The 26709-nt window shown below is 42.4% G+C and overlaps 1 protein-coding gene and 1 non-coding gene across 4 annotated transcripts in view; both read right to left on the bottom strand.

Annotated features, from left to right (window-relative positions):
- Positions 1–1626: 1626 nt before the first annotated feature.
- ACAD11 (acyl-CoA dehydrogenase family member 11) overlaps positions 1627–26709 on the bottom strand; it is a 305211-nt gene continuing 280128 nt past the window's right edge. For 2 of the 3 annotated variants that reach the window (XM_030206676.1, XM_030206684.1), the window contains one exon: positions 1627–2556. In XM_030206676.1, the coding sequence (XP_030062536.1) occupies positions 2442–2556 (115 nt within the window). In that variant the 3' untranslated portion in view covers positions 1627–2441. The remainder of the gene's footprint in view (positions 2557–26709) is intronic. The other variant, XR_003942519.1, reaches the window with a different exon arrangement.
- LOC115460826 lies at positions 13479–13594 on the bottom strand. Its single transcript, XR_003940602.1, has one exon. It is a non-coding gene; the product is annotated as a U5 spliceosomal RNA (small nuclear RNA).

Genomic DNA, 26709 nt, shown 5'->3' with positions numbered 1-26709 from the left:
ACAGCTCCTTCAGACTCCAGCCCAGGAGCATCAGGCCACAGCTTTGAGGCTCGGCCCCTTTAGACTCTAGGCCAGGAGCACTGGGTGGCAGCTTTGAAGCCCAATGTTCCTGGCACGGTTTAAAAAAACCCAGCTTTGGGCTGGGATTATTGTATTGTCACGTTATGGCCATAACATGACTTACAGTGTGCACTCAGTACACTACAGCAAGATGCATTCTGATTTTTTATTATGTTACATTAAGTACTTACAACCCACACTAGCCTCTCAAGTTCAGTTCGGTTAACAAACTAAGGGCATCTTTTACTAAGGCGCGCTCACGTTTTTAGCATGCGTTAAACGTTAGAGACACCCATAGGAATGCATTGGTGTCTCTAATGTTTAGCGTGCCTACAATTTTAGCGCGCACCATAAACCTGAGCGCGCCTTAGTAAAATACCCCCTAAGAAATCAGGCAAACCTGGGAAATTACAAAATTTACCAAACTAATGCTGGGGATTACTAAGCCGCTAGCTCGGCTGGCTGTGCGCTACTGCTGACATAGTCCGTTCACTTTGAAAGGGCTGTCGGCAATGCCCCGCGGAAGCCATTAGCACAACTTAGTAAACAGACCTCTAAATTTCAACAGTCGTATACATTTGTGAAACAAAGATGTCTTTAGTATTTTTCACAATACTCTATAATTGAATACCAACCTTTTATATGTTTAGGTAAGAAAGCAAAAAGCTCATCATTTTTATATAGTAAGGAGCTGCTTTACATGTATTTGCATCTCATTACTATGTAACCCACCATGATCTAAATATCATAGCGATAGGGAAGCCCAACTGTATCAGAATCCTTTAAGTCACATTAAGGGGCAAATAACATGACTTAGGGGGCTGCATAAAGATATTAAGTGGCATTTTAACCCTGGACCAGTTAGGGTGGGGAAGCCTATAGGATGCATAAAAGATGAATATGCATTAAGGGCTGTGCTTCTTTGAATACCTTATTTTAGTGCTCTCTTTCATATGGAGACCACCCTGTGCGCTAGATTTTACAGATATGTTTTGAATTCAGAATTATGCTTGTGATTCTACTGAATAAACATTTCAAAAATATGAATGTACAAAGAGTTATGAGCCCTTGAAGCAGTGTCCGCGTGAGGCAGTGCTGAGCTTTCAATGTGATTCTGTTTTCTGCACTCCAGTTCCTTGGACACAGACAGTTCTATTTTAAATATTTTCTAACACAGCCACAGTTTGACTTTAGACCTTCTGGAATCTTCACTGCAAGAGAGCAAACTGAAATGCCACAACTATAACCACCCTCAGTTTTTACATTTCATTTTAGTAATTCATTTTATGAGGATGGAACAGAGATCTTCAGGGAAATTTTACTTCAAATGTTATGAAGTTGGCAAGGCAAGTACTTAATATTTGTAGGTGATAAAATACATTGGTAGTGGTGGCTATTGGGGGCCAGGGGAATGGGGTTCAGTTCTGTCCCTTATTGAATGCATGTTCAGGGTTGTGGTGTGTATAGTTGATAAAGCACACCCTGCGGACTCATTGTTGATATGTTCTGGTTTAAAAATGTAACAAAAAGGAACATCAGTGAGAATCTTCATTCCTGATTTAACAGTGATTTAAAATGACATCATATTTACCTTTTGTTTCTTAGACAGGTGATTGTTTAATCGCATTAATCATTAGAAACAATGAACTAACATTTCAAAAGTACCGTTAGCAACCTTTTTAGAGCCTTTCTCTTACATCCCTCTAGAAAAGGTCAAATCATGAGAGAAACAGATTCTCCTGCTCATCAGTTAAGCAAAGAGGAAGAGCTGAGGCTAAAACAAGATAAGAAATACACAGCTGACGGTACCTGTGCTTATTATCATATATTAGATAAACTAATCATTAGAGTGTAATTTCATACTGTATTTTCCATGTGTAGAGCTCTTTTAAAATTACACCATGAGTAAGCGATCCTGGGGCTATTGTTAGGGTGGATGTGTGTTAAGTGCAAACTCCACCCTTACCTCATCCCCCAGAATGCCTTTGTCTGGGACAGGAAAGTATTTTCACTCATATATCAGGCTGTGAATTTTCATTAAAGCCCATTTCTCCAGTAAAGCGCTGCTTTCCTTATAGAAATGGCTATGAAAATTATCCTAACTAAATTTTTACTTTTTATTTTGAACAATTTTTTTTAATTCCACAGGGAAGGAAAATATTTATTCCAATAATAATATGCAGTTAGCACCACATACCCCCCCCCCCCAACTAATCATTTAAAGTGTATTATCTTCATTTCACAGTGTTTAGCTCTTTGAAACTTCCAAAATCTGCTTTTGCCTATCACTGTAGATTTGTTATTAATTATTCCAGTTGCAATCAAGAGTGGGATGCCACCACGGTCTCTTGTCAGTGGCCTTCCATGACATTGATGCACCTTTACATTTTTGCAGCTAGTTGCTTGGCTTGGTCCATCAGCTCCATTTTTGCAATGGCTGACAGGTGAACTTCATCAGGGCCATCTGCTATGCGTAGGCTCCGCGCATATGTAAACCTGCAGGAAAATGACATTTATTTGGATTTTGTTCACACCTTTTTTCAGTAAGTAGCTCAAGGTGAGTTTCACTTAAGTACAATAGGTCTGTTCTTAGCTGAGTGGGCAGGTGGAAAGAGAGCATGCTATGTAGTGCAATGTAAATCAAATTATATAGACATTGAGTCTAAAACAGGGATATCATATCAACATTGTCCCATCATTCCATCATAATTAGGGGCCCTGTTTACTAAGGTGCGTTAGTGTTTTTAGCGTGCCTACACATGCAAACCGTGTAGGCGCCTATAGAGATATTGTAGGCATGTACATAATTAACACGCATTAAAAACATTAACATGCCTATAATGCTGCTTAGTAAACAGAGCTCTTAATTACTTATGTCAGCAAGTCACTATATACTTATAGTGGACTGCTACCTTGAAGAAGCATCAAAACTTGGCCATGTCAGCAGAATGTTTGAATCTTGACAGCAGTGCTAAAAGTTAAGTACTTCGTTTTGTGAATATATGAGATATACTGAACACAAAAACGTTTTGAAAAAAAAAAAAAAAAAAGCAAACAAGACCGATGATGATTCAGCAGCTATCACATAAAAGATGGATATGCTTTAAATCTGCCATATTATGATGGTCATAAACACATTTTTTATTATGTTATAATTCAGCATATAGTGACTCGCTGACATAAGTGATTAATTATACCAGAATGATGGGACAATGTAGTGCAATGTATGCATTCTTTGCCGGTATGGTTAGATTTTCAACAGCTAATTTACAAACAAAAGAGCAGCGTCATATAGGACATCATACATGTATTTCCTGGCACATACGTGTATAAATACTGATTTTGCAACATACACATCTAAATGTGGGCAAATATTCATGTGGGTTCTGGATTTTGTAAAACTTCATGTATGAGAGAAGCCAATTAGAGAACTGATATCCATACTTCAAAATTTGTCCTTTCTTTGGTGGATTTATAAACACAATTGCCAGGCTCAAGGCACTTCCCCTCACAGTACCCAGTATCTCTCCCTTTCTCTATCTGCCCCCCCCCCCCCACAGTATCCAGATCTCTCTATTTCCCTCCACCCTTGGTCTCCAGCATCTCACCCCCTCACCATAGTATTCAACATCTCTTTCATTCCTTTCCTTTCCTCTCCCTCCCCCTCACCGTCTCACCTCCCTTCCTCCAGGGCAGCAATAGTGCAGTCAATATCTATAGAAGATGCATCCTATTTTGAAGGGGGAGGCCTCACGCAAGCGCAGATGCTCAAGGCCTCTATGCCAGTTGTGCTGCATCTTTTATAGGTGCTGATTACTGAGTTGCTTTCCCAGCAGAAGAGAGGTAAGACACTGAATACCTCAAATTGAGGGAGGGAATGAAGGAGAGAGATGCTAAAGACCAAGTGCTGGTGCCATCCCTAAACTGTGCCACCCTAGGCAGCAGCCAACCCCCACCAATTGCCTCATTCACCCCTCAAAATCCCAGCTCCAGCCCGCCATCCCTCCCTCCAGCAATGTTACATCAATAGGAAGTTACATCAGAAAGTGGGCCACAGCAGAGGAGGAAAGACCCTGGAGCAGACCTATGGGGGATTTTCTCTGCAGCTCAAGATGCGGCGGGGAGGGAGGAAGTAAGGAGGACCACTTTTGGGGTTTTTTTTTTAACCGCGGGAGCAAGGCTTTTTTTTTACCACTCCCACAGGGTGGTAAAAAGTTTTGCTCCCGCAGCCGTGGTAAATACAGTAATTTTTTTTCTGTGGATTTACCACAGATTACTGCGGGTCCCCATCCCCGTGTCATTCTCTATGTGGACTATAGAAGAGTAATAGATTTCACTTATCTATTGGGATAAGTATTTGCTATTTGTAAAAATCACTTCTTTTTTTTCTGTTTGAGAGTCTGTAATCTGGATACAGTCTTATCCTGTAGTCCTGTTACCACAATTCAATATGTTTGTAGCACAACCACTTTGGTTACAACAATCCATGGCCTGCTCTCTCATGCCTTTCTCAGGCCCAGATGATGTATGTATTTCATGTGCATGTTACCAAGTTTTTTTTATCCAACTTAAGGGCTGAAGACAACCATTCCTCCAGGAATCAATGTGTTCCGTGTCCAGCACAGACTTAGACCCACAAATCAGAGGTTGCTTCTCTATGACCTGTTTTCAAGGTCATCAATCTTTTATTCATAGGCCTCAATTTTGGTTTGTAAAGCTCTTTATTTGTACTTGAATATCCACCATATTGTGCTCAGTTTCTGGCATGAGGTGCTCTATCTCTGCAGTACAAGCGGTATATTCCACAAGTTTTGTGGTACTAACCCAATCTGACTGGATAGTCTTTTGAACTAATCCTCCTGTGCTTCTACAAGAGATGAGGTAAACTGGGAGATTTGGAGGGGAATAATCGAACGTCGCCGGCGAAATAGGTCGCCGGCGATCTATTTTGGCGGCGGTGCAACAGCTGGTCAGAACCGTATTTTCAAAAAAGATGGCCGGCCATCTTTTTTTTCCGATAATATGGTGTGGGCTGGCGAAATGCCTTGGATTTCGCCGGGTTTGAGATCGCCACTTTTGTTTTTCCGCAATAATGGAAAAAACTGCCGGCGATCTCAAACCTGGGGAAATCCAAGGCATTTGGCAGTGGGAGGAGTCAGCATTTGTAGTGCAATGGTCCCCCTCACATGCCAGGACACCAACCGGGCACCCTAGGGGGCACTTCAAACATCTTTTATAAACAACCAAATTAGCTTCCAGGTGCATAGCACCCTTCCCTTGTGTGCTGAGTCCCCCAAATCCCCCCCCAAAACCCACTGCCCACAAGTGTGCACCATTACCCTAGCCCTAAGTGCTGAAGGGGGGCACCTACATGTGGGTACAGTGGGTTTTGGGAGGGCTCAACATTACCCACCACAAGTGGAACAGGTAGGGGGGGGATGGGCCTGGCTCTGCCTTTCTGCAGTCCACTGCAACCAACAACAACTGTTCCAGGAACCTGCATACTGCTGTCTGGGTGCTGGGTATGACATTTGAGGCTGGCATACAGGCTGGCAAAAAAGGTTTGTATTTTAATAATTTTAGTGTGGGAGGGGGTTGGCGACCACTGCGGGAGTAAGGGGAGGTCATCCCCCATTCCCTCCGGTGGTCATCTGGTCAGTTGGGGCACCTTTTTGAGGCTTGGTCGTGAAAATAAAAGGACCAAGTAAACCCGGCGAAATACTGCTTATCGCCGGGTTTTATTTTTCCATTATCCGCGAAAGCTGGCCATCTGGTAGCCACGCCCAAGCCTGCCCATGTCCCGCCTTCGCTTCGCCGCCAACACGCCCCTTTGAACTTTCTCATTATATCCCTACACGCACACACAACCCACAACCTAGTCAACAATAACCCTACTACTCACAAACCACATAACACTCACATACACACAATGCACGCCCAAAACAACAACCATAACAACCCACTTACATCTCACCAATCCTATGCACAACCTTTAAACAACCTACCAAATCAAAGACACAACCAACCAACCAATTGCAACAACCTCCGGATATGAACACCACCGACAAAATGAGGAAAACAATGACAACAACAAATCCAACTACTGAAGAAACAGACAACTAATAAAAATAAACACGTCAAACCCCACCCTGGAACCACATCACTTAATCCAACTAGGATACATCAATGCAAGATCAGCAGTAAGCAACTCAGTAGACATACTAGATTGGATCATCACAGACAAATTAGACCTCCTATTCATCACAGAAACCTGGTTCCATAGTCCCACAGACCCTACCATCTTACAAACGTGCCCACCAGAATACAAAATCACGCACTGGACAAGAAATGGAAAAAAAAGAGAAGGTGGAATACCTATTATATACAAACCTGAATTCACCATCACAATCACGGGCGAATCCACCTCACCACAACTTGAAATTGCATCGACTAGAATCATAAGTTCTATTAACAAAAAATGGTTTGGAAAACTCAATAGGTGAGTCACCCCTCTCAACTTATAAATCCACAATCAGGATCTACAATTATAAATAACAAAAGAACCTCAAACAACCTCATGGACACCCACTGCTAATTAAGCTTGGTTTGCCATTCAAATGAGGAATAAATTACTATCACTGGTTCAAGTGGGGAGAAGTGGAGAAAAAAAGCCAACCGAAAAAACTCAAACTTATTTGAGAAAACCGGATGGTCTAAAAACTCCTCACCCCTCCACTAGAATCAACCATCCAAGCCTAATAGGACACCTCAACACAATCCTATTCTACAGGCCACCAGGAAAATGGCAAAGCGCCCAAACACAACTCGTGGATTTCATCTCGAATACCTGCGTATCAGCCTCAAATATCCTCATACTAGGCGACATCAACTTACACCTAGAAAATGACACCTTACCAAGCACACGAGAATTCAAAGAATTCCTAAAACTCTGGGATCTGCAAACACCTAACATACAACCAACTCACGAAAAAGGACACACACTAGATATCATAACGAATAGATTTGAACCGGACTCAACTATCATACTCGCTAATACAACATTGACACCCACATTATGGTCAGACCACCATAAAGCAAATGTTACTCTTTACTGGCGAAAAATACAACTAAACACAAACACCAAACATAAGCGAATAACCTACACTACGAGAGGAAAAATAGACCCTACAACATTCTGGCAACAGATCTGCCAGAACGAATGGACTACAAACGCTGACACCATCCAATTCCTCCAAGAATGGGATGATATAAGTACAAGAACATTAGACAAAATTGCCCCAGTACAAACTAGAACATCACACAGGAAAAATGCAAATCCATGGTTCACCGAAGAACTGAAAAAACTAAAAACACAAGTCAGGAGACTAGAACGAGCTTGGAACAAAAAAAGAGACGAACAAACACGAAACGACTGGAAACTACTTCGGAGAAAATACAAATATACCATAAAACAGACAAAAAGACTACACTACAAATCATTAATAGGACCAAACTACAAAGACACACACAAACTCTTCAACCTCGTGAACAAACTGTTAGACACCACACCTGTTACAACCAACGGCAAAGATACACCAAGTGCTGACAACCTTGCGACATACTTCAAGGAGAAAATTATACTACTGCGACACAAAATACCCACCAGCCCTACAGAATACACCACTCTTCTAGACTGTCTAGATCCAGAAGAAGGAACACACCCAGCAGACAGAACCTGGACCGAATTTGAACTACTGTCAGAAGACCTCATCTCGAAAACTCTCAAAAGATATGCCAAATCCAACTGCAAACTAGACATATGCCCAAATAGTCTCATGAAATCTGCTCCTCAACAATTCATAATAGACCTAACAAACCATATAAACCACATGCTACAAAATGGACTCTTCCCAAAAGAAAAAGGAAAAATCTTACTCACCCCAATTCCTAAAGATACAAAGAAAAACACGAGCGAAATAACCAACTACAGGCCAATAGCATCCATACCACTAATAACCAAGATAACTGAAGGTATGGTAACTAAACAACTCACAAACTATCTAGACAAACATTCAATACTCCATGATGCCCAATCAGGATTCTGTTCAAATCACAGCACAGAAACAGTATTAATCACCCTCATGACCAAATTCAAACAAATAATTGCAACTGGCAACAATATACTCCTCCTACAATTCGACATGTCAAGCGCCTTCGACATGGTTGATCATGGAATCCTACTACACATACTTGAATACTTTGGCATAGGAGGAAATGTCCTAAACTGGTTCAAGGGGTTCCTAACCATGCGTTCGTATCAAGTCACATCAAATTCAACCACGTTCAAAGCATGGACACCTGAATGTGGAGTCCCACAAGGATCACCTCTCTCACCAACCTTACTCAACCTAATGATGATCCCTTTAGCAAAACTCCTATCAAACCACAACCTCAACCCATATATATACGCTGATGATGTGACAATATACATCCCATTCAAACAAGATACCAAAGAAATCTCCAACGAAATCAATCAAAGTCTACATATCATGAACACATGGGCAGATGCATTCTGCCTGAAATTAAACGCAGATAAAACCCAATGCCTGATACTCACCTCCCAATACAACACAAATGAATTCAACGCGATAAACACACCAACCCTAAACCTCCCAGTCTCAGAAACGCTAAAAATCCTTGGAGTCACTATCGACCGCCACTTAACACTCGAAACCCACGCAAACAACACAACCAAGAAGATGTTCTACTGCATGTGGAAATTGAAAAGGATAAGACCATTCTTCCCAAGATACGTCTTCCGCAGCCTAGTGCAATCCCTCGTCCTCAGCCACCTGGACTACTGCAACTCACTATACGCGGGCTGCAAAGAGCAAATACTGAGGAAACTTCAAACAGCCCAAAACACAGCAGCCAGGCTCATCTTCGGAAAACCAAGATATGAAAGGGTAAAACCACTATGAGAGAAACTACATTGGCTTCCACTTAAGGAACGCGTTACTTTTAAAGTTTGTACACTAGTCCATAAGATCATCTACGGCGAAGCCCCAGCGTACATGTCTGATCTAATAGACCTACCACCCAGAAACGCTAAAAGATCATCCCGAACACACCTAAACCTCCACTTCCCCACTTGCAAGGGCCTGAAATACAAGACGCTACACGCGTCAACCTTTTCCCACAAGAGCACGCAGGCCTGGAATACACTACCGCGCAACCTAAGAATGATTGACAATCAAGCTTCCTTCCGTAAACTACTAAAGACTCACCTGTTTGAACAAACTTACGGAAAGAGCCAACTCACATAGAGTCCATACTCACTGTTCATCAATGCAATATACATCCACTTTGATCCCTCATCCCGCAATCCAGTCTATCATACACTTATCCACGGAACTATGTACACCATATGTCTTTGTCTAACACTACCCTTAAGCTTCCCATTGTCCCCTTCCAATATTTCTATGTTGATGTCCCATTGTCATATTCCTAATTTGATATTTGACTGTCTCGTATAACTTTGCACAATGTAATCCATAACCAAATTGTAACAAATGTATTTCTATTATTCACATCCTATTGTAAGCCACACTGAGCTTGCAAAAAGGTGGGAAAATGTGGGATACAAATGCAATAAATAAATAAATAAATAAAAAGCGGCGAAGCTATCACAAATGTAGCTTTCGAATATATGCTTTTCGCCGCTTTTGCGAAATCGCCGGCCATATCCCGATTTGTGTCGGGAAATAGCTGGCGATTACTTTCGATTATAAGCTGGTTGGTCTCACTAAAGAGAACTCCATCTGCCATTTTGTACTGTCCAACCATCACATACTTCTCTTTTTCTGCAGTTTTGCAGCCATTTCAACTGTCTACTTTTTCAGGCAATTGTCCATGCACCATTCACTTATTGTTACTACTTCTGGCTCAATCAAAAAGTGCAATTTAAGAAGAGATGGGGTTAGATTTCAAGGTGGGTCTCCGAGCCTCAGGACTGCACACCTTTTTGTGTTCAGCACATCATGTGATCACCTCTGTGTATTTTAATGTGAAAAATGTAAGAAATCATCTCCACTTCAATTTTGGGTCATCTTCAAACTTTCTCCTGATATTTTGGACATCTTTTTGGTTTCTTTCTATTTTTTTTTTATAATAATCTAACCTGTGCCCCTACTTATTACAGGTAGCATACCCTACCCCTTCAGTCAATTCTCAGTAGCTGTGACCAATTACCACAGGTCGTGCCCCTGTAAATAGAGTGGGATGAGGTAGCTAACACTGGAGATAAATATTTTGTTTGAGAGTGTCAGAGGATGTTATAATATCTCTTAAAAATAGAATGCTGAAGAAACGTTCAAATAAATAAACCATAAAAAGGTAATTGTGCAAAGGAATGAATTTTACTGCACTTACAGGGCCCCCGTTTACTAAGGTGTGCTAGCGTTTTTAGTGCATGCTAACGCTAGACACAGCCATATATTCCTATGGGTATCTCTAGCGTTAGCGCACTCTAAAAACATTAGCGTGCCTATAGTGCGGCTTAACAAACAGGGCCCACGGAAATGTAATATTCTAAATAAATATTATTAAAAAGTAATAAATATATTAAACAGTAATAGGATTAAAACTTTAAAATATCCTATAGTGATCCAGTTTACAGTACCACAAAGGGGCCCTTTTACTAAGCTGTGTTAGGTGCTAACACAGCAAAAGTGGCCTAACACAGGATGTGCTAAAATGCTCTGCATTAGCTTTGTCATCTGTGCGTGCTAAGCGCGCAGTAACTGTTATAGTTTTCTGGGAGGGGGCATGTCAGGGGTGGAGAATGGGCGTGGATGTGCTAATCAGCTAGTGCACTGATGTTATCACCATGCTAACTGGTTAGAATGTCCATAATGCAGGAGTCCTTAGCGCTTCCGAAATAGGAGGTGGTAAGTACTCCCACAGTAATTTTGAATGGCAGCACACTAATGCTAACATTAGTGCATGGACAGAAGTAAAACAAATTGAAAAAGACCCTTTTTGATGGCTGCAATAGAAATATGTTTAGCACATGGGAAAAAGGCCTGCTTAAGTCCATGGTAAGCCCTTTTCTTAGCATAGCTTAGAAAAAAGGCCCCTAAATTACTTTTTCTATGAACAGTTCAAGTCCAACAATTTTCAACAAGACAAGATTTTAAAACATCTCGGATAATATTTATTTTCATATAGTCTTAGTGTAAATTCTCTTTTGAGTATTATTAGAACTTATTTATTCAAGAATTTTAATTTCCCTTTTTCAGAGTCATGGATTTTAGGAGTCTCAGGTAAGTATGTTTATTTTGTTTACACTGTTCTTTGCCCTGCCCTTTATAGATTTGTTTCAAAAAGCTCAGTCTTTTCTAATGTATTTTGTTTATGTTCCATTTACTTTTGTAGAGGGTCTTTCTTGAGAGAATTCTTCTCCTTACTCGCAGAGGGCAACAGTGAGTTGCTTGAAAATTTGCACCTACTACACTGTGGGGTCCTTTTACTTAGCCACGTAGGCGCATATACGTGTCCTATGCGCATCAATTTTTAACTACCACACAGCTACCGTGTGGCCCGGGAAGCAATTTCATTTTTTTACACGTGTCCACTAAGTGCACCGGAAATTTTTCAGCACGCAGCACTAACCGTGTGGTAATCAGAATTGTACACACAGAGACCGTTACTGCCCAGTTAACGTATGAGACCTTACCGCTAGGTCAATGGGTGGCGGTAAGGTCTCAGGGCCAAAATGGACGCGCTCCAATTGTTATTTTGCAACGTGTTAATTTTCGGCAAAAAAAGGTCCTTTTTGCAGGTGCGCTGAAAAATGGACCTACACGCGTCTACACCAGCGCAGGCCATTTTTCGGCGCACCATAGTAAAAGGACCCCTGTGTATACAAACTCAAAAATGGAAAATCTGGCTCCCTATGTGGTGCAGCTAGAAAGGTTCCTATTGCTAAGATTATAATTAACTGACTGTGACCAAAATAAAATAATTGAAAATCCCTAACTGATTTTCTAGATAGTCATTTTTTTTCTCCATGACTTGGGCTGCAGCTCTACCAGAATATCTTCCTATTTCTGATTCATACAACACTGCTTATCTGCACCAATTCAATATCAGCAAAATACAGTTGAAAGATCTTTAAGTATGCCAATGCTTCCAGTGCCTTTCAGCTATCAGCTTTCACTCAGCCACACTGCAGATCAAACATCAGAGACTGACACAGTTACTATTACTATCCAATAGGATACTATTAACTATGTCTAATTTCTTTCCTTTTTAATCAGTTTCCCCTTAAATGTGTCTCTTCCAACAGATCTCTACAATAGCTGAAATTTAAGTCAATTAAATGCTCTTTCAGTTACTACAAACTACAGCGCTCTGTGAAAACCATAATTAATATTGGAAAGTAATATTTTCCTTTCTGAAATTTATCTACTATTGCCTCTACTTTTCACCAGTTATTCACACCAGACTTCATAAAACTCCGTTTGTTCTGAATTTTAAACCAGTCGCAACTCTCTCACAAATTCAAAGAAATCCTTCTGCCTCAGTTCACTATCACTGAACGCTCAGTCTCAGTAAACTTATTTTTGTTTAAAAGCAGCCAATCACAGGAGCTCTCACACAATGTATCTTTGCCTCTCAAAGTCTGCAGCCCAAACCAACAAAAACCAAACAGCCCCAGCAACATTCTCCTGGGCAAAAGACGGAAAAAAAACTTCCATTTTCCTTTCCCTATTCTTTGCAATGCAAACGTCTTTAATTATGCTCTAAAATATCACTGAACACTCTCACACATTTCTTAGTATTCTTTTAAAATAGTCAATCACAGGAGCTCTTATTTAACGCAACTTTCTCTCTCAAAGTCTTCAGCCCAGTCCAACTGAAACCCACCCTCGTGTGGTGAAACAACAGAGTCCTAGCAACATTCGCCTGCTGGTGATTAGGGAAGCCAATCAGAAACTTCCATTTTCCTTTCACTATTGTTTGCAATGTAAGCGACGTGTCTAAATCCTTGTTTTTGCCTCTACTTCATGCTAGTTAGAAAATCAATGGTTTTATGCAGAAAAAAATTTCAGTTTTTAAAAGTCGTTTTAATTTCAATTTAACTCCTCTCGCTCATCTTCTGCGCGATACTGTCAGCCCACCTCTTTATTTGCTGTAAATGTACTTCAAACTAGTAGCAAATTTTCACTTACGCGCGGCTTCCCCGCCCCCCCCCCCATCACCGCTCAAAAACTTTTCCCCTTCCTTTTTAGTAATAATATGAACAAATGGCTAAAATAATCGCCGTAGTTCTATTTTGGTAACTCTAGCTGTTCAAAATCATTTTACTTCCTACATCTTGTGCTTGTTTTCATCTATTTTTAAACACAAATATTAGTCCTACCAGTGGTAGGACCTTCAAAAATTCAGTGAAACTCATTTATGTTCCTCTCCACGGAAATCTTTAGTAAAAGGCGAAAGATTTATTCGATCTGAAGAGAAACCAGAGATTATAACTTTGCTTCCCTTATGCTACACAAGACAGAAAAAGCAGTTCCTAAAAATATTACAGAGAGTGACAATGTTTAGCTACTAAATATATCATATAATACAGAATAAATCAAAAGCAGAAAACGAACATTGTATAATTAAATGAAAACCTGAAGACATTGTAACAAATCACCAGAGACATTTAGCAAAAACACAGCTCCATTTTACAAGGCATTATGGGTATGCAAATATAAGCAGAACAGTTATTGTGACATCACTGGGAATTGAGAGAGCAACTTGTGAAATATTACTATTAACATTCTATTAACTTAGTTTACACAATTTTATGCACTTTGATGCTCTTGTAACTTCCATAGTTTGTGTTTGCACACTGAATTTTAGTGGTAAGAAAATTTGAGAAAGATGGGCATAGAGCATGCTCACTTAGATGTTGTTGATTTACAGCAGCCATTTTTAAGGGCACTACACATGCTCAGTGGTTGCATATAGCAAACCGAAGGAGCGATTTTCTTAGTGCTGTAAGAGACCATAGAGACTTCGTGCTACCTAGCAGGAAAACAGTAGGATTTAAAAAAACGGTGAAAGCTGTTTAGTTTGCAGGTTTCAAGCTGTGGACCCTTTCCATTCTGACTAGTGTTGGTCAATGATTTATTAAGATGCAGAATCGTGCTGTTTTAATCTGGATATGTTATGGTTCTGTATATGTGAACGTGTGTAATTTATATAAAGTTTCAGTGCTTAATTGACCAGAGACAGGAGCAACAGAAGAGGGCTGGATTAGGGGCAGATTAACTGTTAGATTCCAGGTTATTCTCCCAGAAATAAAGCATGTTAGTACTGGGGTAATAAAATTATAAGGAGGTACTGCAGTCAATTTTTCAAGATTCCATGGGAAGTGCTTACAGTTTCTGTGACAGATTTTGTAGAATTCTGCAGCAGTTATGTGGCATATCTGCATACATTTGAATGAATCTGAATATTAAATAATGTTAATTTGTATTTTACAGTATATCATTTTTATGGCATATTTTGTGTGTCAGGTTAATATGGTCCTTTTTTTTTTAGAAGGGGGAGTAAGGGATCTTAGTTATTAGTGCTAGGAAAAGATAAAGGGACAGAGAATGAGGAGAGGGGAAGGGATCAAGTAAGAGGAAGTAAAAGGTAATCATAGAGGGAGATGGAAAAAGGATGATAAGGAGTAAAAGAGTAAGGATAGGAGACTGAGGCACACGGGTGGGGGAGAGAGGAAGGATCATGTGGGAAGGGGAGGAGAACTAGAAGGTATCATGCAAAGGGAAAGGTCAATAAGCCAGGATAAGGGCAGGGAAGAAGTGATGATTCTCTGATTGCACACCTCCTGAGGCTGATCTCTCTTCCTCCTAACTTTTCATAGGTAGAGTAGTAATTTAATAAAGTGTACCACAAAGATCAACAAATGTGAATATATACAACTCGCACATCTATATTCAGAACTGTTTTATAATATCTGCTTGTATACTATTACTCTGTTTGTTTTGTTTATTATCATCATGCTGACCAAGATCCTGCAATACTAAATGTTTAACTACTAGCATTCTTCCACTACTCATGATGTATTGTAAGCCACTTTGAGCCTGCAAAGAGGTGGGATAAGGTGGGATACAAATGCAACAAATAAATAAATAAATCGTAATCAGTGTGTCATTTGGAGGGGCTGATAGGGACACCCAGCACTGTTATATTTGTGCAGAGAAAAAATGGAGACCCATGTGCCCGGGGTGGGAGCCGCAAAAATTTCTAGGACACAAAGGGTGCAGTGAACTGAAAAAGTTTGGGAACCACTGCTATAAAGTGTCTAGTGCAGCCCACAATTGCCTGGTAGTTCTCTAACAAAGCAAGGAAGTAATAGCTCCCCTCATGACCAAAAGACAAGAAACATAATTTCTAAACTTTATAGTCACTCTGCAGCCTGAGAACCCAGAAGGCAAAAGCATCAGTCAGCCCCTCTAATGTCCAATTGTACTTCCTTTCTTCCCTGAAATTCTCAAACCTTCACAAGGGTGGGATCCTGACTGGTCTGGAGGGACTCAAAGAAAGTGGAAACAATTATTATTGAATAAATGAAAAATGAGAAGACAGTGTAACAATCATAGATACATTTGTTCAATTGTACAAGAGGTCCCAAACAGATCCACCCGTCCGTTTCCCCTACAAGCAAAGAAATGCAGAGAATTAGCAAAGTCTGGATCCCCTGTACCCTTACAGCACTCCAGAAAATCATTAAACAAGACAAAATCCCATAATCACCCACAGCCCTAAAAAAAAAAAAAAGCTTTGCTCAACAAGTGAACCCATGACGTGCACTGTACAAGGACCCTTCTTGCCAAAAGACAAAAAAAAATAAAATGAGACAACAAAAACAGAGAAGAATGTTAAAATGAATTAAGACAAACAATGAGCTCTATGAGACCGAGATTTGAAGATATACATCCCAAATGGCCAGAAACAGCCTTTTCCATTTAAAAGAAAGCTTGAAAACGATTCCTCCAGAGCACTACTAAAATGACTCATTTACCCAGCATTTTTTGCCTTCCGGAGCAAGAGATTATACAATTGATTGTTAAGATGAAAGGCCTCATACTTGTCTATAAGTAACCCCAACAGAGAGAATGGAAGAGTGTGTCCGAATAAATTCTCCATATAACGCAATAAGGCCCTCTAGAAAAGCTTTACTTTTGAACAGCTCCAAAAGCATGAAAAAAAAAGAATTAACCCCCTGATGACATTTTTGACAAATGGACGTGTCCAGTCTCCCTGCCTGTTCTTGTGTAAAATATACCTGATGCAAACAATGGAATGGGCATTCCCGGAGTTCAGTACTAATAGAGACATTGGTATTCATCGAACCAACTGACCAAGATCCAGAGAATCTGTAAGTAATCTAAATCTTCACATCACCTGGCCTAAAGCTCAATACGACTTGACTGGAGAAAGCACTTGCAACCCCCTATGTAGAGAGGAAACTGACAAGCCGCCATCCTGAAAGGGCTCAAAGAACCCCATCAAATGAGCCCTTAAATGGAAAGCCAACCCTGTAGAATTTAAAGTATGAACATAGAGTCATAATTTTCCAAAAGCGCAAAAATCTCATGGCTCCACCACTTCTCTAGCAAGTTGATCCCAACGAGGCATCGTACCTCCATTTTCCAAGACTTACTGCAAATAAAGTACACCCTTTGCTGCCCAGAGGCAGAAGTTAACATTTTTGTCCCCTGGAGAGAAAAGCAAATTACCTAAGAGCGGTAACTGATAAGATACCCAACGATTGACCCCCCTCCCCCCAAACAGCATAGTAAAACACTTCTGAGTAAATACTGTGGCAAGGATTGCAGTGGGCTGTGCAAAAGAGAATAAATATGCCACAGATGATAGGAAGCTAGCTCATAGCTCCTAGGTGTGTAAAACTGTTCCTCAAGAAACCGATCTCCCAAGTCTATGCAGACAAGCTGAATTGTATTTCTTCAAATCAGGAAGGCCTAGACCCCCATGTTTTCATGAACCTTTTCAAATATTTAAAGAGCGTTTTTGGTTTCTTACCATTCCAACAAAATTTAGATACAAGCTTCTGTAGAGAGAGTAAATCTCAACAACTTGAGGGGCAACAATTGCAGAGTACATAACCACTTGGGAAATAAAACCATACTAAAAAGATGAATCCTGCCATGAACAGAGATGGGAAGGGACATCCATCTAGTCAAGCATTCATTCGTATGGTCTAAAAGACGTGAGATGTTAACATCTTTAAGCAAATAGGTTTTATAAAGCAACTGAATGAATTCTCCCAGCAAAAAGAAAAGGGAATAGTATATATAGAGTACCAGAAATCATACGATATAAGTGTAGATATATCAATGGGAGACTACCAGTCTGTAGCAATGATCAGATACAGTCCATAAAAACATTCACCCTTCCTATTGCATTCAAAAATCAACTAGGTAAGTCAGGGCTGCTAAAAGAGAAGAGAAGAGAAAAATGAACTAAAGAACAACGCTTGAGCCCGTGAAAGATTCTAATAACAAACGTTTGTCTCCAGCAGCATTAATTTGAGTAGAATGGAACCATTCAAGATCACAGGACATATGAGAATATTTTAAAATAATAATAATACAATAAGAGTCAGCCATCTACATATCTATATATATATATCTAAGACAGAAAGGCTTCTGCAGAGTGCATTAAGAAGCATGCAAAAATGAAGAAAAGCAGGAGGGAGGGAATCGCTAGAGGGATCCAAGTGAGAGTCAGGTCCTAACTTGAATCAGAGAAGCAGTTGGTTTTCTTATCTTCTGGTCTGAGAAGCAGTACAAAGCTGCAGTAAATTCAAAAGGAAATGATGCACTGCACCACAAGCAGGCAAGGGAACCATAGTAAGCCTCCCCAATGCGGAAACTATATCCACCGTACAGTGTAGTGGTCTTCCGAGGTGGTGTCCCTTGAGTTGGTAATTTGTTGTAGAAAAGCAATAGCTGCCTCCATGGTACCAAAAAATTGGGGTTTGCCTTCTGTAAATACTACTACTACTACTACTTATCATTTCTATAGCACTACTAGATGTACGCAGCACTGTACACATTATATGCAGGTACTTTCTCTGTCCCTAAATACCTTCCAGCAGTCGTAGATGAGATTGAAGGGTAGTATTAGCAGCGGTAAACTGTTGTACCTGATCCTCCAGATCAGAGACACGCTGACACCGAAATTAAAATTCCCCTCTCAGGCTTCCAGTCGGCCATCCACAATATCAAGTTTGTCAGATACATTTTGCAATTATTTGTCTAAGGAGGAATCTAAGGCTTTGTCAGACTTCTGCTGCAATCTCTGCCACCCACGTGGAACACATGCACAACGGACCAGAATGCTCTCCATCTGCCATCTTCACTTCACTTGTGCGCGACTTCTCTATCTCCCATTTTTGAGATTTTGAAGGCATACTCGTGTTCTAACCGACCTTCTGTTGTGGGAGCCAGCTGCAATGAAAGGTTGATGTGGAGGGGCTTAATTGAACGGGGCGCCCAAGTTTTCCTGAGGGCGTCCTCGCAGGACGACGCCCAAATCTCAACATTTAGGTTGACCTTAGAGATGGTCGTCCCCGGTTTTTGGCAATAATGGAAACCAAGGATGCCCATCTCAAAAACGACCAAATCCAACTCATTTGGTCGTGGGAGGAGCCAGCATTCATAGCGCACTGGTCCCCCTGACATGCCAGGAAACCAACCTTGTGGGCACTGCAGTGGACTAACTGATGCACTAACTGAACGGAAAAAACCCTTCCCTTCCTTTCCCGATCCCTTAGCGATTCGGAAAAGAACGGGCATACATGAAGGAAATCGCATGCAAATGAGCTGCTCACTGTTAGCTCATTTGCACACGATTTCCTTCCTAAGGAGGGGAAGCCAGTGCAGAGCAGCCAAGCATTATGCGTGGCTGCTCTGCGCATGCCAAAGACGGCTTCATACATGCAGACAGGCTGCGTGTATAATAGCCGTCTACAACCTTAAATAAATTGCCATCTACAACCTTAGAAAAATACATGTCCAGGTGAAAACGTCCAAGTGCTTGTCAGGGACGTCTTTTTTTTTTTTTTTTTAAGAGTATGGGTACAGGACGTCCTTCGCTATGCCTCTGTCCCTGTAACGGCAGTTGAGGAAGTCCTTCGCTGTGCCTCTGCGGACGTCCAAAATGTGGATGTTTCTGTGGTCATCTGGTCAGTTTACACACCTTTTTGAGGCTTGGTCGTAAGAAAAAATGGACCAAGTAAAGTCGGCCAAGTGCTCGTCAGGGACGCCCTTCTTTTTTCCATTATTGCTTGTGGACACTCATGTGTTAGGCATGCCCCAGTCCCGCCTTCGCTAGGCCTCCGACACGCCCTAAAATTGTCTTTTGATTATGCCGATTTGGGCGACCCTGAGAGAAGGACGCCCATCTCCCAATTTGTGTTGAAAGATGGGCGCCCTTCTCTTTCGAAAATAAGCCTGATAATTCTGATTCTGGTAGTTTGAGACTATCATCCAGGGGGTAAAGGTATGGGTCAGGTACCAGGAGCTCGTCTCACCCGCGCTTGCTTTCTAGCATGGCATCGCGTGACCCCTCCCCCAGGCCCTTCTTCAAACAGAAGGCTTGGTACTTATATAAGTAAAATAAATTCTGGGGTAAAGCCTCCATATCTTTCACTTTTCTCTGGCAACCCAAGTAGTACCACCTGGGAACTCCATGGGTCTCAGTATTACAGAGTCCTGTCCTGGCACTGTCCCCACTGACGTCAATGGCAGCAGATCCTACCAAAACTGGGTCCCCTGCTGGGTCTGGACCTCTATTCCTCTCCTCCCTGCAGTCTACCATTGTACCATGCGCCAGCTCACCAACTCCAACGCTGCTTCCTGGAGTTGCACTGAGGCCTTCCCGCCACTCCTCATAGCCGTGGCACTGGCCATTAATCAGCAGTCCAAGCAGCAGCAGCTGCAGTCTGCATGTGATGTCCTGCTCTGGGTTGTCCTACTTGCATTTTCTCTGAGCTACGGTTTCCTACTGCACTAATGGCCACCCCTCCCCCCCTCCTGAAGAGTCAGCAACCTGCCAGGCTGCTTTAAGGCGCTCTGCTGCATCTGCTGTAAATTGCAATTCTTTTTTTGTGTGTGTGTGTGTGTGTTTCTTGCTCCTGGACCCATTCACTTAAAGGCCCCCCCCCCTTTTAGGTGTAGGGGAGAGGAGCTGAGACTCCAAACAGACGGCCCCTTTGGGGGTGAGGGAGGGACCCAAACCACCAGGTTAGGCCATATGGGATGGTCCAGCAAAACCTAGCCCTGCTCTTTTGTTTTTTTACCATTTTTTAAAATATGATGGCGCTCAACCGGCTATTCAAAGAATTACAACAACCAGCGGAAACCAATTCCTTTCCTAAAACCTACCAGGCCTACAAACTGGCTCATCAACTAGCTGCTAGAGAATGAGAAATATTGGTTGGTTGTGGGCTGCATAGGGTCCTTCTGAAGTGAGAGCTTTGAGTCAGTGGTTCTCAGCAGGGGCGTAGCTACGGCAGGCCCAGGCCCATCCAATCTCGGCTCAGGCCTGCCCACCCAAGCGCGGTTGCACATATCACTTTTGTACCGCGTCGTCGCGCCGGTGGTGGCTGCCCGCTCAGCTGATCTCCAGTCCCACCCACCCATAGGCACCGACTCCGTGGGTGCTTGAGCACCCCTAATATTTTCCCGGCCATCAGTCGTCCGAAGTTCCGTTTTTGAAATTTGCATCTCTTTATATTTGCACAGTACAGGGGGACTAAGGGGTGGGACTGTTCAGGGAAGAAGTCCTGGTGCAGGTTGCAGGCAGCCTATGAGTGACGCTGCCACTGCCCAGGTGAAGACTGCAGCAGACAGGATTTTAAGGGGGGGGGGGGAGAGAAGGGGGGGGGGGGGAGAGAATGCACTGCCTGTAAAAAAAATAAAAAAAATTTCAGCACCCCCAATCATTTTGAAAAGTTGGCTCCTATGCACCCACCTACCTTTTAGGCAGAGCAGAGGCAGACTCGGCAAGAGTGCACGGTGGGCACACACACATGCAGTCGCACTGCAGGTCGTAGCTTGATCTCTGGTGACCCTTGCGTGACCGTGCGTCCTTCCTTCTCTGTGTGCTAATGCTGCTGTTGAGTTATGTTTTGTTGTATATCCCCCCCCCACACACTCAGCGTGCTCAGCCTCGTTCCCGCTTGTCATTGCTGGTCAAAATAGCTGCATGCACACACAACGCTTTCTGCTGCCAGGGGTTGACTAGTGCGAGAAAAGGTTGGAGATATGGATCAGCAAGCAGCTGCCCAGCACCACAGGACCAGGTAATAAAATTTTAAATACATATTTTTTTAACATGATCATGTAATTTTTTTAACATGATCATGTAATTTTTTAAAAATTAAGCTAGCTGGGCACTATTAAAATTTATTGTTGGGAATTTCTGGGTGAGGTAAGCACTTCACTGCCAGTGCCGAGGACAAAAAATGTATATTTAATTATTAAAATATACCTTTTTTTGCCCTAGGCAGTGAAGAGCCCACCCCCACCCAGAAGCCCACCACCATGACCAGCAAGAGTTTTGATTACTCTTGTAATCAAAATGATGGCTCTGGTCCGGTGGTGGGCTTCTGGATGGGCCATGGAGGGTAGACTGTTCACTGCCTAGGGCAAAAAAAAGAGAGATGTATTTAGTCATTAAATATATCTCTTTTGCCCTGGCCTAGGCAATGAGGAGCCCATCCCTATCCAGTAAGTATATGGTTTATGTTGATGCAGGGCAGCTGTTGGGTAGAATACTTAGAAATCCATCACAAAGTGAATTCTAAGGCATTATTTTGTAGTATCCCAAGAAACACTACTCATATCTATACCTTACCTAATACAGTGGTGGAAATAAGTATTTGATCCCTTGCTGATTTTGTAAGTTTGCCCACTGACAAAGACATGAGCAGCCCATAATTGAAGGGTAGGTTATTGGTAACAGTGAGAGATAGCACATCACAAATTAAATCCGGAAAATCACATTGTGGAAAGTATATGAATTTATTTGCATTCTGCAGAGGGAAATAAGTATTTAATCCCTCTGGCAAACAAGACCTAATACTTGGTGGCAAAACCCTTGTTGGCAAGCACAGCGGTCAGACGTCTTCTGTAGTTGATGATGAGGTTTGCACAGATGTCAGGAGGAATTTTGGTCCACTCCTCTTTGCAGATCATCTCTAAATCATTAAGAGTTCTGGGCTGTCGCTTGGCAACTCGCAGCTTCAGCTCCCTCCATAAGTTTTCAATGGGATTAAGGTCTGGTGACTGGCTAGGCCACTCCATGACCCTAATGTGCTTCTTCCTGAGCCACTCCTTTGTTGCCTTGGCTGTATGTTTTGGGTCATTGTCGTGCTGGAAGACCCAGCCACGACCCATTTTTAAGGCCCTGGCGGAGGGAAGGAGGTTGTCACTCAGAATTGTACGGTACATGGCCCCATCCATTCTCCCATTGATGCGGTGAAGTAGTCCTGTGCCCTTAGCAGAGAAACACCCCCAAAACATAACATTTCCACCTCCATGCTTGACAGTGGGGACGGTGTTCTTTGGGTCATAGGCAGCATTTCTCTTCCTCCAAACACGGCGAGTTGAGTTCATGCCAAAGAGCTCAATTTTTGTCTCATCTGACCACAGCACCTTCTCCCAATCACTCTCGGCATCATCCAGGTGTTCACTGGCAAACTTCAGACGGGCCGTCACATGTGCCTTCCGGAGCAGGGGGACCTTGCGGGCACTGCAGGATTGCAATCCGTTATGTCGTAATGTGTTACCAATGGTTTTCGTGGTGACAGTGGTCCCAGCTGCCTTGAGATCATTGACAAGTTCCCCCCTTGTAGTTGTAGGCTGATTTCTAACCTTCCTCATGATCAAGGATACCCCACGAGGTGAGATTTTGCGTGGAGCCCCAGATCTTTGTCGATTGACAGTCATTTTGTACTTCTTCCATTTTCTTACTATGGCACCAACAGTTGTCTCCTTCTCGCCCAGCGTCTTACTGATGGTTTTGTAGCCCATTCCAGCCTTGTGCAGGTGTATGATCTTGTCCCTGACATCCTTAGACAGCTCCTTGCTCTTGGCCATTTTGTAGAGGTTAGAGTCTGACTGATTCACTGAGTCTGTGGACAGGTGTCTTTCATACAGGTGACCATTGCCGACAGCTGTCTGTCATGCAGGTAACGAGTTGATTTGGAGCATCTACCTGGTCTGTAGGGGCCAGATCTCTTACTGGTTGGTGGGGGATCAAATACTTATTTCCCTCTGCAGAATGCAAATAAATTCATATACTTTCCACAATGTGATTTTCCGGATTTAATTTGTGATGTGCTATCTCTCACTGTTACCAATAACCTACCCTTCAATTATGGGCTGCTCATGTCTTTGTCAGTGGGCAAACTTACAAATTCAGCAAGGGATCAAATACTTATTTCCACCACTGTATATATTTATTTTTTTATTTTTATTACATTTGTACCCCGCGCTTTCCCACTCATGGCAGGCTCTATGCAGCAGGCAATAGAGGGTTAAGTGACCTAATATATATATATATATATAGTGTCCACCCATATTAGCTCTGGGCATAGCCAAATGGCAGGTCTGGCTAAGCCACTGGTTCTCAGTCTTCATCCGTTGACAGGAGAGCATGTACCACGCGTCTGGATTAGTCTGGACTCTGGAGTAATGATGAGGAAAACTAATTAAGGGGATGGAACCATTATCTTACGAAGCAAAGCTGAATGGCTTTGTGCTCTTCTGCTTGGAAAAGAGATGTTTAGAATAAACTGACACTGACGCTCTGAGAATCGAAGAATTATCTAGCATTGTGGATTTTCTTTTACCCAAGTCTTCCCATAGTATTTAGAAGATTCTGGCACCTAATTCAGGGGTTTACTTTTAGTAACTTAGGAGCCCTTTTATTAAAATCTGGTAAGTTTTTGCACTTGCGCGACAAACACAGAAGAAAACTAGCCTCCGCTCTTGGAAACCCAAAGAGCAAAGTCACAGCGAAGGAGACAAAAAAGATGATGCCAAAAAATCTTCTACTGGACTAAAAAAAGTTCACAGCAAAAGTTTATTGAAATGATCTGGACTCGACAAGAGTCGTGTTTTGGCCACCTTGGCCTGCCTCAGGAGTCCCTACAACAATATATAACATATACAGTGGTGGAAATAAGTATTTGATCCCTTGCTGATTTTGTAAGTTTGCCCACTGACAAAGACATGAGCAGCCCATAATTGAAGGGTAGGTTATTGGTAACAGTGAGAGATAGCACATCACAAATTAAATCCGGAAAATCACATTGTGGAAAGTATATGAATTTATTTGCATTCTGCAGAGGGAAATAAGTATTTGATCCCCCACCAACCAGTAAGAGATCTGGCCCCTACAGACCAGGTAGATGCTCCAAATCAACTCGTTACCTGAATGACAGACAGCTGTCGGCAATGGTCACCTGTATGAAAGACACCTGTCCACAGACTCAGTGAATCAGTCAGACTCTAACCTCTACAAAATGGCCAAGAGCAAGGAGCTGTCTAAGGATATCAGGGACAAGATCATACACCTGCACAAGGCTGGAATGGGCTACAAAACCATCAGTAAGACGCTGGGCGAGAAGGAGACAACTGTTGGTGCCATAGTAAGAAAATGGAAGAAGTACAAAATGACTGTCAATCGACAAAGATCTGGGGCTCCACGCAAAATCTCACCTCGTGGGGTATCCTTGATCATGAGGAAGGTTAGAAATCAGCCTACAACTACAAGGGGGGAACTTGTCAATGATCTCAAGGCAGCTGGGACCACTGTCACCACGAAAACCATTGGTAACACATTACGACATAACGGATTGCAATCCTGCAGTGCCCGCAAGGTCCCCCTGCTCCGGAAGGCACATGTGACGGCCCGTCTGAAGTTTGCCAGTGAACACCTGGATGATGCCGAGAGTGATTGGGAGAAGGTGCTGTGGTCAGATGAGACAAAAATTGAGCTCTTTGGCATGAACTCAACTCGCCGTGTTTGGAGGAAGAGAAATGCTGCCTATGACCCAAAGAACACCGTCCCCACTGTCAAGCATGGAGGTGGAAATGTTATGTTTTGGGGGTGTTTCTCTGCTAAGGGCACAGGACTACTTCACCGCATCAATGGGAGAATGGATGGGGCCATGTACCGTACAATTCTGAGTGACAACCTCCTTCCCTCCGCCAGGGCCTTAAAAATGGGTCGTGGCTGGGTCTTCCAGCACGACAATGACCCAAAACATACAGCCAAGGCAACAAAGGAGTGGCTCAGGAAGAAGCACATTAGGGTCATGGAGTGGCCTAGCCAGTCACCAGACCTTAATCCCATTGAAAACTTATGGAGGGAGCTGAACCTGCGAGTTGCCAAGCGACAGCCCAGAACTCTTAATGATTTAGAGATGATCTGCAAAGAGGAGTGGACCAAAATTCCTCCTGACATGTGTGCAAACCTCATCATCAACTACAGAAGACGTCTGACCGCTGTGCTTGCCAACAAGGGTTTTGCCACCAAGTATTAGGTCTTGTTTGCCAGAGGGATTAAATACTTATTTCCCTCTGCAGAATGCAAATAAATTCATATACTTTCCACAATGTGATTTTCCGGATTTAATTTGTGATGTGCTATCTCTCACTGTTACCAATAACCTACCCTTCAATTATGGGCTGCTCATGTCTTTGTCAGTGGGCAAACTTACAAAATCAGCAAGGGATCAAATACTTATTTCCACCACTGTACATGGGGTGATGTAAACTATAAAAACAATGTACAACATGTATATGAGATAAAACAAACTAATACAAGATAATGCAGTTATAAGCGAAAAGACCAAAGTTTAAGCTTGTAAATAAGAATCATATATACACAAAGACCACTTTATCTGTCTTAAATAATTTAAGAGAGTAAAAAAAATTTTTTTATAAATGGGTGCATATATGGACACACTCAAATTGTGCAGAAATGACTATCAGGCTTATTTTCGAAAGAAAAGGATGCCCATCTTTCGCCACAAATCGGGAGATGGGCGTCCTTCTCTCAGGGTCGCCCAAATTGGGGATGACCAAAGTTCATGAGGGCATGTCGGAAGCATAGCAAAGGCGGGACTGGGGTGTGCCTAACACATGGGGGTCCTTGACCGATAATGGAAAAAAGAAAGGCGTCCCTGACGAGCACTTGGGCGACTTTACTTGGACTATTTTTTGTTATGACCAAGCCTCAAAAAGGTGCCTGAACTGACCAGATGACCACCGGAGGGAATCGGGGATGACCTCCCCTTACTGCCCCAGTGGTCACTAACCCCCTCCCACCCTCAAAAAAACCTTTTAAAATATTTTTTGCCAGCCTCAAATGTCATACCCAGCTCCATAACAGCAGTTTGCAGGTCCCTGGAGCAGTTTTAGTGGGTGCAGTGCACTTCAGGCAGGCGGACCCAGGCCCATCCCCCCTCTACCTGTTACACTTGTGGTGGTAAATGTGAGCCCTTCAAAACCCACCAGAAACCCACTGTACCCACATGTAGGT

This window comes from Microcaecilia unicolor, chromosome 1 (genome assembly GCF_901765095.1).
Source record: "Microcaecilia unicolor chromosome 1, aMicUni1.1, whole genome shotgun sequence".
Classification (NCBI taxonomy): domain Eukaryota; kingdom Metazoa; phylum Chordata; class Amphibia; order Gymnophiona; family Siphonopidae; genus Microcaecilia; species Microcaecilia unicolor.
The sequence above is the reverse complement of the archived record's forward strand: the minus strand, read 5'-3'. Positions and strand labels throughout refer to the sequence as shown.